This window comes from Phaethon lepturus, unplaced genomic scaffold (assembly GCF_000687285.1).
Source record: "Phaethon lepturus isolate BGI_N335 unplaced genomic scaffold, ASM68728v1 scaffold8873, whole genome shotgun sequence".
Taxonomy (NCBI): domain Eukaryota; kingdom Metazoa; phylum Chordata; class Aves; order Phaethontiformes; family Phaethontidae; genus Phaethon; species Phaethon lepturus.
This window is the reverse complement of record NW_010529697.1, coordinates 22,698-37,039: the sequence shown is the minus strand read 5'-3', so window position 1 is coordinate 37,039 and position 14,342 is coordinate 22,698. Positions and strand designations below refer to the sequence as shown.

Sequence of the window (14,342 nt, the reverse complement as noted above, 5' to 3'; positions counted from 1 at the left end):
CATTATTCCATGTTTGGAAGGTCTGATTTAAAAAAGGAAGGCCTTGTGATCATTTTGAATTGCAAGTTAAAGCATGGGTAAACAGTACTTTATCCTGCATTTGTACAGGGAAGAGAACCACGTTACTGTGGATTAAGACTGCTTTGTGGCTGTCATTGCATATTTCATTACCAATTAAGAAGTCACCTTCTCGATTTCTTTCCCGCAGTTAAAACAGGAGTCATTTTTTTTAAAGGCCGAGAAAGCTGAGTAAAAAGCCCCATATTTCTCATCTCTAAAAATCAGTAAGAACTACCCAGACTTTCTCAATAATGAATATACAGAGATAGACCTCTGAGTTATAATGGCTTTGTCTTGGATATGTTTGCATAAGATGGGTCAGTTGCTACCTACAGCTCTGAATGGCATTATGTACGTTGTACTTCAGGAAATCTCAGTCACACAATATGCACAGACAGTTAATCTAACAAATGCTACAGAAAACACTGTTCTCAGCCCTGTTGTAGTCGAAGGAATCACATAGATATAAACTGCAACACGATTTAGTATCACACTTTCCGCATCATGTCATGACTAACCTCTATAAATTATAAAAGTCAAAACATTTAGAAAGGCATCACCATGAACTATAGTATTTTAAGCCACTGTTTTTTTTTTTAATAAAGGGAATTACTATATTTATATTGATGGCAAAATAAGAACAGACACAGATTGGACAGAGATCAAAAGCAGCTGCACGTGCTAGTCACGGCGATGCAGCTAAGCGAGCCTGACAGAGCCATGGATGCCCACTCACCTTGCCGGCTCTGCCTTTTGGTGTTCAGGTGGTTGGTAGAAGGCATGGCGTAGGACGTGGAGAAGGACCTGCTCTTCGTGATTGTCATCAGAATTGAGCTGTTCCAGGAGTCAGTGCTGCAAAACCAGAGCACAAACATGCATCATTCGACACAGTAAAAAGCCTCAACAGCAGATCTTAAGAAGTTAGGAGCCATGGCAAGAAGTATGCGATACTGAGGTAGCACAAAATTTGATGAGGAAAACAGCACCTATCTGCTGGCTGAACTGCTATTTGTGAGGTGCTCAGTATTGTATTCAGCAAAAATATTTACAATGCAGACACTCCAAAGCTGGACTTCCTTCAGTGCTGAGGCCTATTCATTTTATTTATACAAAGATGTCTTCATTATATTGTTCCGACAGTACAAAGAGGCTTAAAAGTTGACTTGAAATGAAGTTAAATTTATATTCCCTTTTAATGCCTCCTTATAAGAGACAGAAGTGCCAGAAGTTCTCAGAGTAAATGAAAAATCAGTCTCCTTTGACTCCTCTGCTGCAACAGCCAGGGCAGATACCCAGTAACCCTTCGGGCTCTGGAGGAGCTCCTCAAGGGGCTGGAGGAGGCTCTGAAGAGCCCTGCATTGCTGTTGCTAGTGGTTTACATCTTCTCTGGGTGAAGCACTTCATGCTCTAGCCAACTGAAATGCATGCTACATCTCAAAAAAAATCCTACTGACAGACCCTGAAGACATTGGTCACTGATTCAAGAGAAACTCACTGAAGAAGAGGGTGCATGTGTCTATGTGTGGGGAACAAATGCTGCTCCCCTACAACAGGGTGGGCACATGCTTTCACCGTTCAGGCTATGACTGTGTACCAGAAGAGGCCAAATACTTCTGTAAAGCATGAGAATTGTATTTATCATTGTTTTCCCGAATGACACCCATCAAATGTCAGCTGCTTGCAGGGATGTAGCACTGGCTCTTATGAGGCCTATGACTTCTCTGGACAGATCTGCTAGGTCTCAGCCTCCGCATTTCTCCTCACAGCCTCACATCCAAGTGATGAGATGACATGCAAGGCAGAGGACAGCCTTTTAAAGCAGCCCAGTCCCAGCTGAACTTGAAAAAAAACTTCAAAAAAAAAAAAGAAGTGTTCTGAAAGAAAAAAGCATGTAACATTGTCTTAACTCTACAAACACCTTATTGTTTTAGAAGAGCAAGCACTACCTACAAAAATATCTGCTGGTTGTCTTCATTGGTCCAAATTCCTACAATCTGTGATGATGTAAAATAAAAAAAGAATCCAGCTCTTTTTTTAATTATTTTTTGTTTGTTTTGTTTTCTGGTTTTGTTTTTTAATTGACAAGAAGAATCTAACACACTGGCCCATTGCAAAGAAAAACCAAAAAACCAAACCAAACCAAAAACCCCAAACCACATTCTTCGACTTCTTAAGGGAGAACCACTGGATATAGAAGTGACTGAGGGAAAGAATGTGGAATCTCTATTATTTTTCCCAAATCATTTGAAGCTATCAGAGGACTAGGTCTTACCAGTTTCGTGGCATAGGGTTGGAAGAATAGAGGATTACTAAAGAAGATTTAAGGGGGATTTTTGCAAATATGTGACTACAGAAATCTGGAAGTGATGTCCCAGACTGTGAGGAACAAGGTGCATATTTTGTAACTGCAGAATCTGCCACAGGGTAATTCCAGTGTCATTTCCCCTCTCCTACCCTTCAAGCCACGAAATTTTTCTTTCTCTGTGACCTGTGGCATGCTTGAATTTGGTACAGTGAGAGTGGCAGATAATAAAGATTTTTTTTTCCCCCCTTCAGTTCAAAATTCTTTTCCTTGAAAGCAAATCTGTATTGGTCTGCCAAAATTGTTAAAGCTAGACTTATAGGATTAATTTTTCCCCCTTCTGGAATACACATTGTTTCTCCTACTGTAACAGAAGAACTGCAAACAGGAGGCTTGGGAGGCTTGACAGAGCTATAATTATACAATTGGCGACATTAAACGTAGGAAGAATTGAGTTTGTTTAGTTGGCTCATCATGCAGAGTTATATAACAACCGTAGAAAAGGACCAACAATAATATTTAATTGCTCTCCTTCTCCCTCTGATTCCCATCTTAGGATGCTTACATACTACGTGGGAGTCTGGGATCAACAGTATAAATCAAATGCACCCTGGGAACCACAGGCTGGTGACTGAAGAACATTTCCATTTAGTTATAGCTTCTTTATATTTATTTTTACTGACACAGATGGGACTCCTCACAAAGGGAACTTTGGCTAACCATGTATTTTTCTTGCACCAGACATTCAGTGTACTCTGCAGGCTGCCTTGAGCACCTAAGTGCCCTGCATGACAGCCTCCTCTGTGGGAAAGGTTTACCTATCTGGAAGAAAGGCCGACCAAAGCAGCTGTCTGGGGCTGTGTTCACCCAAGATATCCAACAGCAAACACTGGTGATGTCAGGCCTTCTCAGGCCATATCTTTTTCTCCACTGCTGGCACTAAATTTTGAATTGCAGAACAAACCATGTGAGTCTTCTGATACCATGGATCTGATTTATCTTTGTGAATTTGGTGCTTTTGCTCTGCTCTTACTTTACCCATAGCAAAGCATGTCTCCATACTCCTCATCCAAGATGATAGCCCTTGCTGAGGTGGGGAAGGGACCTGAACTTTATTCTCACAGGGTGACACTGTAACTGCCAGACTGCATGACTGACTGCCCTCCACCCTTCCTTTGAAGGCTCTGTTCCTTTCTGACTGGAATAGAAAAATATTCAGGAAGCCAGAATGGAGCAAATCCTGTTTAAATAGCTACACAACATAACATAGTTAACAGCGCCTGGGACCCAAGCCTCTCTTCTCACAGACAAGCACCCTTCCCACAAGACTACCATCCATTCAACTCCTTCCTGCACTGGCTGCTACTGGATTATCTGCTGCAGCCCTTGTGGAGGGTTAAATGCAGCTCACCTCAGGCTATCTGGTAGCATGGAAGTCCCAAAATTTGAGATACCTATGTCTGAACGTCCTCAGGCAGAGAAGCAACTTTATTAGGGTAGTCCTCTACAAATGCCCTAAACCAGTTAGCTGCTGGCTGTAAGCAGCTGAGTGGACACAACTTCTCTCTCTCCATTTCATCAGAGGACTATGTATTTTATGACTCTGGATCAGGGATCAGGCCCTGAGAAAAAGAGAATGGGTATGAGTGAGCAGGGAATACCTAACTAATACAGTCAGTCATGAGGGATTACAGCCATAAGATGAATCCCCATCTTTTCAGAATACTAAGAACTAGTGTGCTTCTGGGTAACTCTGAAAGACTTTCAGGGAGGTGCTTTAGGAAACTGGAACTAAATTTTGGTATGGGCACAAAATGGAGTAGGTAGGTATCTCAGCCTATGCAAACCTCTTTGCAGATCTAGTGCTCTGTTTCTACGATGCACTATATGAACATCACCTTAAAGTGTATGTGTCGTGATTGAATTCAGAACTCTTTTTTCCATGCAAGACAAATAAATAATGTATAATTCCTCCAGTGATATTACTGAAATTCATTCCAAGGCTTTATTAATTATTGCTTTGTAGTTGTGATTCTTCCAGTACCAGCACCTGCTTACAGAACCCTTGAACATATGTGGCATCTTGAATTAATAAGTAAATAAATACATCATAAATAAAAGTGGGCACTCAGTCTGCACCCCAGCAAAACAGCTGTGTATATTTGCTTCTTGTGGCAAATTAGGAAAAGCATTTTTAACTAGATGAGACAGTTGGGATTAAGGACGGGACAGTTGGGATTCTGAATCCCAGAAGCTAAACTCTACATGGTCAATGGAAAAGAAGTTCTACTGCAGTGCTTGAAATTAGGGAAAGTACGGCAACCATCCTGCAAGAAAACTTTACACTGCCCGTTTAATTTTCAGTTTTGCTTTCAATGTCTACTAGCAAATCTTCCTTTGTAATTTTACTCCTAGATTACACCTTCTTGTTCCCCCAGTGGTAACAAATCTACTTCTTTCTCTCCACTAAATCACTTTTTGACTTAGCTAACTCAATGTTTTTTATTTACCATCTATTGCTGGTATTGCATTTGCATGAACTCATTCAGAGAATGGTAAACCCTTCTTATATCCCAGAATGAAGTGCGTACATGGGATGCAGGGCATGATACTCCATTTCTATCGACAGAACAACATGGAATTGTGTACTTTAGGAGGATCCACTTAAAATCAGGGGTTGTGTTCTGGAAGTTAGTATCTAGAGAATGGAGAAGTGCTTTATGAATTGGTTTAATAACAGGACCACAGCATTAGGTGTGTTCTTAGAAGTGATGTTCAGCAGCTGGGTTACTTGTTAGAATTCTTTCTTGGCTGGGCAATACCCACAGAGGAAACTGCTGCGTATCAAGAAGACTTTAGCCAAATATCTTGCCTTCTTTCCAATTTTATTCTGCAATTCTGCACTTTGCTAGCATAAATTTTTTATTTATTTTGCTTCCCAATAATAGGAATATGTTTGGCATAATATGACTAAAATTGGAGATGCCACTTCTTTGGCAACCCAATTTAGAGAAACATGAAAAGTCTGCAATGAGGGACATCATCACACAGGACCAACGAAATTTGCTCAAAGAGAGACATAAAAGAGAGAGGAGGTGATCTGTAACCTGGATGTAGATGATTCATGAGGTTTGATGCTGGCACTGCGATCCCTTCTGACTGGAGCTGGCTCCAGTGTAGGTAGTCCTGTAGCTGATGTTGTTGTGGTCCAAGTTGAGGACACTCGTCTCAGCAGTCCTGGAGGCAAACTTCTCCGTAAGCGCTAGAGGGAAATCAGTTGCTTAGAGTTTATTAATTCTTACAAAAACTTTCAACATGCAGAAGAAAAACATTTCCATTTGATTAATTTTGCCTGACAACATCTAGTAATACCTTAAATCTGTATTCTCCCAGGTATTATGGTGCCTACCTTCTATATCAACACAGCCAGTGCTTTAAATGCTTGGAGGGTCTGGACAATGTTCCCTATTTCAAGTTTAAAAAAAAAAGTATATATCCACAGCCCCACAGCCACAGATATTCAACACTTGGAGCTCTCATGGGAGTTAGCAAATGTTGCTTGTGCTCTTTAAAAATTTTGGTCTTACATGATGTGGCCAACAGCACTTAAACAAGTCATCAGGGCCACAAAGGTGACTGAGGGATTGGAGCATCTGTCATAAAAGGAAAGGCTGAGAGAGGTGGGATTGCTCAGCCTGAAAAAGAAAAGGCTCAGGGAGCTCTTACCAATGTAAGATCAGAAGGGAAGGTGTAAAGAAGATGGAGCCAGGCTCTTTCCAGTGGTGCTCAGTGACAGGACAAGAGGCAATGGGGCACAAATTGAAATACACGAAATTCCATTTACATATAAGAAAATAGTTTTACTGTGAGGATGACTGAACACTGAAAGAGGTTTCCCAGAGAGGCTGTGGAGTCTACATCCATGGAGATACTGAAAACCCAACTGGATATCCTCCTGAGCAACCTGCTCTAGGCTGAGCCTAGAGGAACCTGCTCCAGGCTCAGCGCGCTTGAGCTGAGGGACTGGACTAGATGATCTCCAGATGTACTTTCAACCTCAACTGTTCTGTGATTTAAACTCTCATGAATGCTCAGAATCAGTGATTCAAGGCAAGAAAGGCTGTAAGAAAAATAAGGGAGGGGAGCTCCAACTTTTTGTTCTGCTATATCTACCCAATCCAAAGATCACGCCCTGAAATAAAACTTTCATGCTCTGCGATATGATGTCTCCTGAAAAGCTCAGAGAAAGCATCACTGTTTACAGCAGATTTTTCTTAACCACCCTGCATTTTTCTTTCATCTGACTCTTCCTTTTCTCCACTAACAGGACACACATTGTTTTTCTGAATTTTTGAAGGCAGAGGTAATAAAGGATGATGATAGAGAATCTTTGTAGATCCAGATTTGCTGTTGCAGATGCTACGATTTTGTAAGATATTTCTCTTGTAGTTCTCATGAAGTGTTTATAGTTCAGAAGTAAAATAAATATGTCTCTGTGATAGAGAGCTTTGACTTTGCCAGAGGGTTAAGAGATATGAGATGGAAGACACTTGTGGTTCTGAAGCTCAAACTTACAGAAAAATATGTTAACATACTACCTCCTTACCCAAAATGCTCAGTGTCAGATGCTTAAGGTAAAGACCCTAAATCTATATTTAGACACTTAAATAAAGGACTGCAAACTATTAGTTTTATGAACTGTAATACATTTAGGTCAGTGAATTCTTCAGTCAAATTAGTTCTCTGTAGCATTAACTAATTTCTTCATCCTTCATTTCTCTTCTCCTCACTAGGTATTTTCGCAACAGCAAACTGGTATCTGTTCATTGTGTTTGCTCATGTGATGGCAGTGTTCTTCCACCTAACTTTTCCCCTCAGAGCCTAGAGTACAGCCGTTACAGACATGTACATTAAATGTGCTTAAAAACCTGTGAACGTCCATATCATATATACAGCTGCTACATAGGCAAATAGGGTAATAATTATCATCAGAATAAAATATATTAAAGAAAAATCACAAGTGTTGCAATTCAGATGCTGGGAAATAATGGAATGAATGCTGGCTGTTAAAAGCATTTGCCTGTGCAATGTATTCTGCCTACATTTAATTTTACAAGGGAGATTGCAGTACAAAAGTATTTTTCTTTAGTTTCAAAAGTGAAATGTAAGCCTTGCAGGACAGCTAATTAGCAACCAACTTGCAATTCAAACCACTTCAGAGCTGGTGTGTTCTTTCTAGTTGTTCAATTACTAAATGTGGGTGGTTAACACTGGTTATTTCCTGTCGGAGTGCTGAACATTCATAAAGCCATCTGTCAAGGCAGTTAATATATATACATTTTTTTGGTTCAGTCTTCTTTTTCTTCTCAAAACTACTTCTCATGTAGCAGTAGTCTTACAATATTTGTCACACTAAGTATTGTGGTGATCTTTTTTGTTTGTTTGTTTGGTACACAACATTTTAAACTTGATCCAAAGCACCTGGAGGTCATCAGTAGAGACTTTTTCATTGACTTGTGTAGGTTTCACACCTCTAGCTAAGGGAAGGAAGAAGAGATGGAAGTTCATACAGAATTTCAAATTCCAGTCTTCAAAGTGGGCAAAAAGTACTGCAAAGGCAAAAAGGAATCACTACTTAATTCCCCACCCCACATGCAGTGGCTCAAATCTTTTGAGTGAGAGGGGAATTTCTATGTGAGAGGTAATGGGGCAGACTTGTCAGTCTGGATGCTGAAAGGCTTTTGCTTGCTCTGCTCCCTATCATTTCTTCTCCCTTAAGCTCCAACCAACACCTGCAAGGAAATATGCACACCATCTATGTGACCTATCCTGTGCTGAACATCATCTTCTAAAAATGCCTGAACCAAAGTTGACCTGGCCATAACTTGAAGGATATACAGGAATTGTCTTAGTATGAAATCAACAGTCTACTTAGGTGTCCGTTTACAGTACAGTCTGATTAGTGCGTAAGATGTTAGTCTGAAGCAAACATGCAAAAAGCCCAGTGACATCTCCTGCTAGTACAGTGTTGTCCCTTTAGGGAAAGCCAAATTACAAGATGACAGACAGGGTCCAGTACTCACTTTGGGAATAGCTAGTTTCTCTCCTTTCTCCGGACATTCCTCTGAGTCAGAGCAGGTGTAGTTCTCACTGAAGGACACCAAAGGGTTCACCCTTGGCTTGTGGATGGCCTGGAAGGTTAACTGCGTATTAAGCAGGTTGCTCACTGTTCTCAGCGAAGTACACACATTTGGGGGCAGTGAAGGATCTGCCAGAAGGTCTGTAATGAGCCCATGTGCTTCTCCCATGACAGCGATATCCACCGTGATACTGGTACCAGAAGACTAAAGAAGACAAAAATAACAGATTTAAGACAATAGAAGTGAACAACCTGCTGAGCAGTGTCTGAAGCTGTGGTGAACTCTCCACAGCTTTCATTAAAGCAGTTACCCAAGGAGTGGAAAAATAATAACATAAAATAATTCTTTAAATAAGGAGAATCATGCTGAATAGATCAATCATCAGGCATAATGCTCAAAGTCCACAACGAGTTTGGAATTTCATCATATTCGATTTCACCACTTTCACCATCGGCAACTGACTTATCCCACCTGAATGAATTGTTCAGGCTCCCTACAGAGACATAGGCAATGGCCAGGGGCTATTTGCACAAATAATTCTGGAGACATAGCTTAGGATGGGAGGAGTTTCTCTTGAGAAATGCCGTTCTACTAACTACAGAGACATCTAGAACAGCTAATGTTCAATGCTTATGCTTAGGTGAACAAAATGAATCCCAAGTATATACTGAGATTTTAAAAATATCTCCACACTATTAAAATACAAAATTTTGCTACGGTGGCAACAACATTCTTCTCCAAGCAATTGCATATTAGGCAGTTATACCAAAATTGAAATGGAATAAAAAGTGGATTTTCCAATCCTTATTTTATTCAGACGGAAGTGATGAGAATAGTCACTCTCCACAGACTTGTATGACCAATTCAGATGGTCCTTACTTTCTCCTGGGTTTGAAATACATACCTACTTTACATGTATCATTTAGGAAGAATTATTAACCAAAGCGTAAGCAGAAATAATACCAAGAAGCAGCTCATATCACTGGCAAATCTTACACACCCTACCCAGTACGGGTATATATTGATCTGTAAATGACGCACTGCAAGCCAGCTGTAGCCCAGGCAAACTGTCTTCGTATATGTAGTCCATCCGTCATGCACACAGGTAATCTGACACAGCTGTAACACTGGGCTTCCAATGCATGCGCAAGAGGGTTGATCCATAAATGCATCTTTGAGTGTCTCCAGCGCTTCCCGACATCCAGCAGCTCCGACTACCATCTGTCCCAAAACCCAGTAGGGCAATGTATTGGCACTAAAAGAAACAGTCTATTGCCAAAAGCAGGGAAGTTGTCACGTCTGTGAATTGACAGCTATATAATACAATTGCAAAAGACTGAGGATCTTTAAAATCTACTAGAAGAACATTGAGACTAGATGCACACAGAATTAGAACAACTAGAAAGGCAGGAGGCATGTGAACTTTCAATGCAGCAGTGTCATTTCAGCCTCACTAGCTGATGCACTATAAATCACCATAAATTCTCTGTGGAATCGCTAATTCAAGACACTCCAAGGCCGACCATTTTTCCTTTGCTTTGTTTCTGACACATAAGCTCAATCCTGCTGCTACTGTTTGGGACTTTTCAGCAGGTTTATGTGCAGTTTGACAGACAGACCCATTCCAAGAGATTTTGTACTAAATTGTTTCCGTGTATTTCTTTGAAAAAACTAAGATACACAGTTTTCCAAATGGAGAAGTTATGCCTGTGAAAAGAGCATACGGGTTTCTTGGAGTGGCAAGTACATGGACAGTTGGGTAGACTGCTTAGCAGTAGAGCGATCAGAGCCCCGGCAAGGAGTGGTTCACCAGCGATAGCATTTATGCACCTCACAACACTCCCAAGAACAGCACACCAGAGCTTGACACTGCTGTGCTCTCACGAGAGGCTTTATAGGCAATAGCAAGGTATTTCTGAGGAAAGGATATATGAGCTAAGTATAGCTAAACCTCTCCCTGCTATCTTCCCAGTTGCGTAGTGTGGACATCAGGCCCTTGGCAATAGCTGTTTCACTCCACTGATCCACTCCTCGTGTCCTACTTCTTGCTAACACAGGATCCACTCCTCATGTCCTACTTCTTGCTAACACAGAGATAAGCCACGGGACCAGAAGACAGGCCTCCTCACTCACCACCCTCTCACGCAACCAGAAAACCGGCCTCTTCCCACATTTCTTTTCTTTGCCATGATACAAAATAAAAGAAACCAGAAACTGTTTGATATACTGAAACACTATTTCATCCTACTGAAAAAAAATTAATGGCTGGCTGAAGTTAATTTAATGGCTTTTTCATTGCTTAACCTCTCAGGAGTGCATGCAGAAGATTCTGGCAGATGCTAAAGAAAATTTTTAAATTAAAAGACAAGGCTTGGGAAGAGAAGAATTAATTATCTATCCTAATCTCAGCCCTGAAAAACAGACCGAAGGGGAGCAAGAGAGAATACATCATTCAAAGTGCGATAGAAGCCTCGTATTTTCAGCAAAACTGCATAATCTACAGTTTGAAATTCTGTTAAGCCTGGAGCCTGGAGTTGCTGACTGCCAGTCAGAGACAGAGATTAATACTTCAGTGAAATAAACAAGTCTGACTCAGCGGGCCATAAGCAGAGGCCCAGATTTTGTACAGCGGTACTAACAGTTTGCGAAGCAGCCAGCATTGTTCTCCATGATTAGTACCAAGCGGGGAGAAGGAGAGTCCTTCTCTTCTCAGTGGTGAATTTCTGCCACATGGCCTCTGACATGGGGGGAGGCCTTGCCACGTCTGGGTGACCCCTGCCTTGACTCCGGGACCCAGCAGTCATAACCCTCGAGTTCGGTGAGGAGCTGGTGCGGAGGCCATAGGGCCCAGGAAGAGGGCCGCCACACAGCGGGTGTGCATCCCCCCCGCCGAGCCCTGCCTGCACCTCACCGCCAAGGGCAGTCTGCGCTCAAATGGGGCTGGGCACTTCCACACGTAACACATCGTAACGCCGCTGCAGCCCATGCCGCGCCAGAACAAATCCGTGGAAACGACGCGATTCTCTCTTCGGAAGCATGCCTTGCACCTGGGAAAGGCTTCAGAGCTTGGCGATAGCACGTTCGATACCACCTCGCCTCCCGCACGATGCGCTCTTCAATAACGCACGGCGGCAGGACCTTTTGCGTTTTTTGACCAAAAGGGCACTATCTGCAGATCTGACACCTTCACCTGATACCTGACCCGAAAGCCATGCAGCCATCCACCCCACCCGCCGAGCGTCCCTCACCGGGGCTGAAACGGGACGTACCAGCACGGCCCGGCCACAGCCACCACACGAGATCGACAGTTACCGATCTGCGCAACAAGACGTACCGCGTTGCACAACACTTCAAAGTGAAAACACTGTACACGGTATGTCAAAGACATCACGGTATTGTAGTGAGCTGCTTTAAACCGCACTTACATGTATCAGAGTTAGAGTATTGTTTGAACTACTGATAATGCCTAGAATCCTTAGAGTGAGAGCAGATTAAAAGGAGGACAGACCAAGTTCAAATTCCTCTCAAAGAAGGAAGCAGAAGAGGGTAAACACTGCTCTAGTCCACCGATTTCAGTACATCAGCACCGCATCCTAAATTGGTACGGTTTAGATGTCGTAATTTAATTGCACAGAACTTGTATACAGGAAAACAGTTTCTTTTCCAAGCAGTTTGAATATTTCATCTATCTCAGGATGAACTTAAGAGTACCATCAGACTATTCTGACTGGATAAAATTATGGGTATTTAAATTCTTATTTTCTAAAGACAGTTACAAATTGAATGCATGAAAACGTTGTAAAATATTTTGATTTTTAGATTCTCTACTACAAAACAGTAGAGAACTGTGCATGCTTTTCAAACCATTACTCAAAAAGTAAACTAAAATGTGCTTCCCTAAAGAGGAAGGAAACCTGGAATTTTTTATATAGTACATGGGATGATGTGAAACAATATAAAGATTTATTTAAATTTCAGTAAGTTGCTGAAAATTTTAGACTGATGTAATTGTATATATGCATATACACTCACATGCATGCACATATATACACACAGAGTCTTTTTTATAGGGTAAAAGTGCATAAAAATCCACGCTCTGACTTTGTAAGTAGTTTTCTACTAACGTGCATAGCCTCTGCATGAACTGATCTGGATTCTTTCCAAACCACTTTACTCAACAAAACTCAAAGGCAGGCTACTTGGGAATAGAGGAATGAATAACATGTTTGCAATCAACACTAACAAACAACTAACTTGATAAAACAAAACAGAAAATAGGAAGAGCTAATCTAAGGTGAATTTAACTTCACACTGGTCAGTAGTCATTTACTAATCTATGCTAATAATTGTGAATGCAGTTTCCTCCCATGAATTTTGGAGAATACTGGCTCACTGTTCACTTTGTGACTTCATTCCAACTCTGATTTAAGCGATGTCATGTAGTGACTAAAACTGAAATGCTCTAGGGCATGAGAATGAGAAAGCAAACAGGCTGGAAACAAAAGCAAAACCAGATTAACTAAACATGCTCATTGATAACTAAGGTAAGGAGCAAAATAAATCCCAACGCTGAAAAACAGATGGATTTGCGCTTGCTTCCCTCCCCCCTTCTTTTTTTAAACTGGCATACAGGTGGGTGTTTTAGGCTGTGGTACCACCTGGAATTCCTAACTGAGCCCAAATGCACTTGCTATATGTTTTGTGGTTTTTATATACAGAAATAAAAGAAAGGGTTTTCCCCTTAAGAACTCATATGAAAAATGAGACGGCCAGATCACAGTAGCATTTATTACAGTCCGGGGACAGACATGCGCAGTTCACAGCACCAGCTGTGCAATCACCCGAGTTTGCATGGGTGGGGGCTTACTGGGAATTTGCAAGAAAACTTTCACGTACCAAGAAGCGCACCTACTGCTGCAACTGCAGGACCAAATCACAAGTAGCATGTCCCACTGCAACACAATTTTTTGTCAGGACAGGAAACTTATCTTCAAGGAACACTCTTAAATGCAATATGAAAACAACATTCTGGTAAATTTTAATGATCACTTTAAATTTTTAGGTTTGAATCGTTTGGTTTGGATTCTGTAACATGGCTAGGAAAAAAACTTTGAAAATTTGCATAATCTTCTGTAGGCTTTTATGTTACATTTCATAAAATTCCATTTGTTTTCTTCTATTAAATTATATTATGCATAACCCCCTAAGAATAGCTTTTTACTCACTAGAGGAAAAAGCAGATTAAACTATGTGGGAAAAACAAATTCAGGAAAATAGGAATAACAAATTCCTTTGTCCAGAAGACCTATATATAAATTTAGTTTACAAATTATTCCTGGTTACGAAACAGTTGACCTACCTGTGAAGCCGAGTTGACATCCTTATACTTAACAGATGCCTTACTGCAAATAAAAGTCTCCCCCCCACCATTGGTGTTCTGCATATGATTTTCATAAAACTGAACTCTCCCAGCTTAACTAAAAAATACTGCGCTCTCTCCACCCTACAAGAAAGAACGATTAACATGACAACACAAAACCAGTCAAAACTTAAGCATAATAAAACAGCAGAAGAAAGAAAAAAATAAAATAGTTATCAAACACAAACCACAATTAATTTCACACAGCCTCATGTTAGGGAAAAAAATAAAATCTTCATTTGCTGTGGCTTGTACAAGGAAAAGCGCTGAAGGCAAGAGATGCTGGCCTTTCACCATGTTACACTCAAGAACACTCTGTAAGTGAAAGAATGGGGGAGGCAAGAAGGAAAAAGGGGAAAAAAGCAGCATCCAGCATATCTTCAATCTTCACACAATTACGAGCAACAATAAATCATGATTT

The 14,342-nt window shown here is 41.0% G+C and overlaps 1 protein-coding gene across 1 annotated transcript in view; it reads right to left on the bottom strand.

Annotated features, from left to right (window-relative positions):
- PDE3A (phosphodiesterase 3A, cGMP-inhibited) overlaps positions 1-11,488 on the bottom strand; it is a 46,847-nt gene extending 35,359 nt beyond the window's left edge. The window contains exons 1-4 of the mRNA XM_010284019.1: positions 11,414-11,488; positions 8,446-8,706; positions 5,470-5,624; positions 797-912 (exon numbers count right to left, since the gene is read on the bottom strand). Coding sequence (XP_010282321.1) covers positions 797-912; positions 5,470-5,624; positions 8,446-8,706; positions 11,414-11,488 — 607 coding nt within the window. The remainder of the gene's footprint in view (positions 1-796; positions 913-5,469; positions 5,625-8,445; positions 8,707-11,413) is intronic.
- Between the last annotated feature and the right edge of the window lie 2,854 nt (positions 11,489-14,342).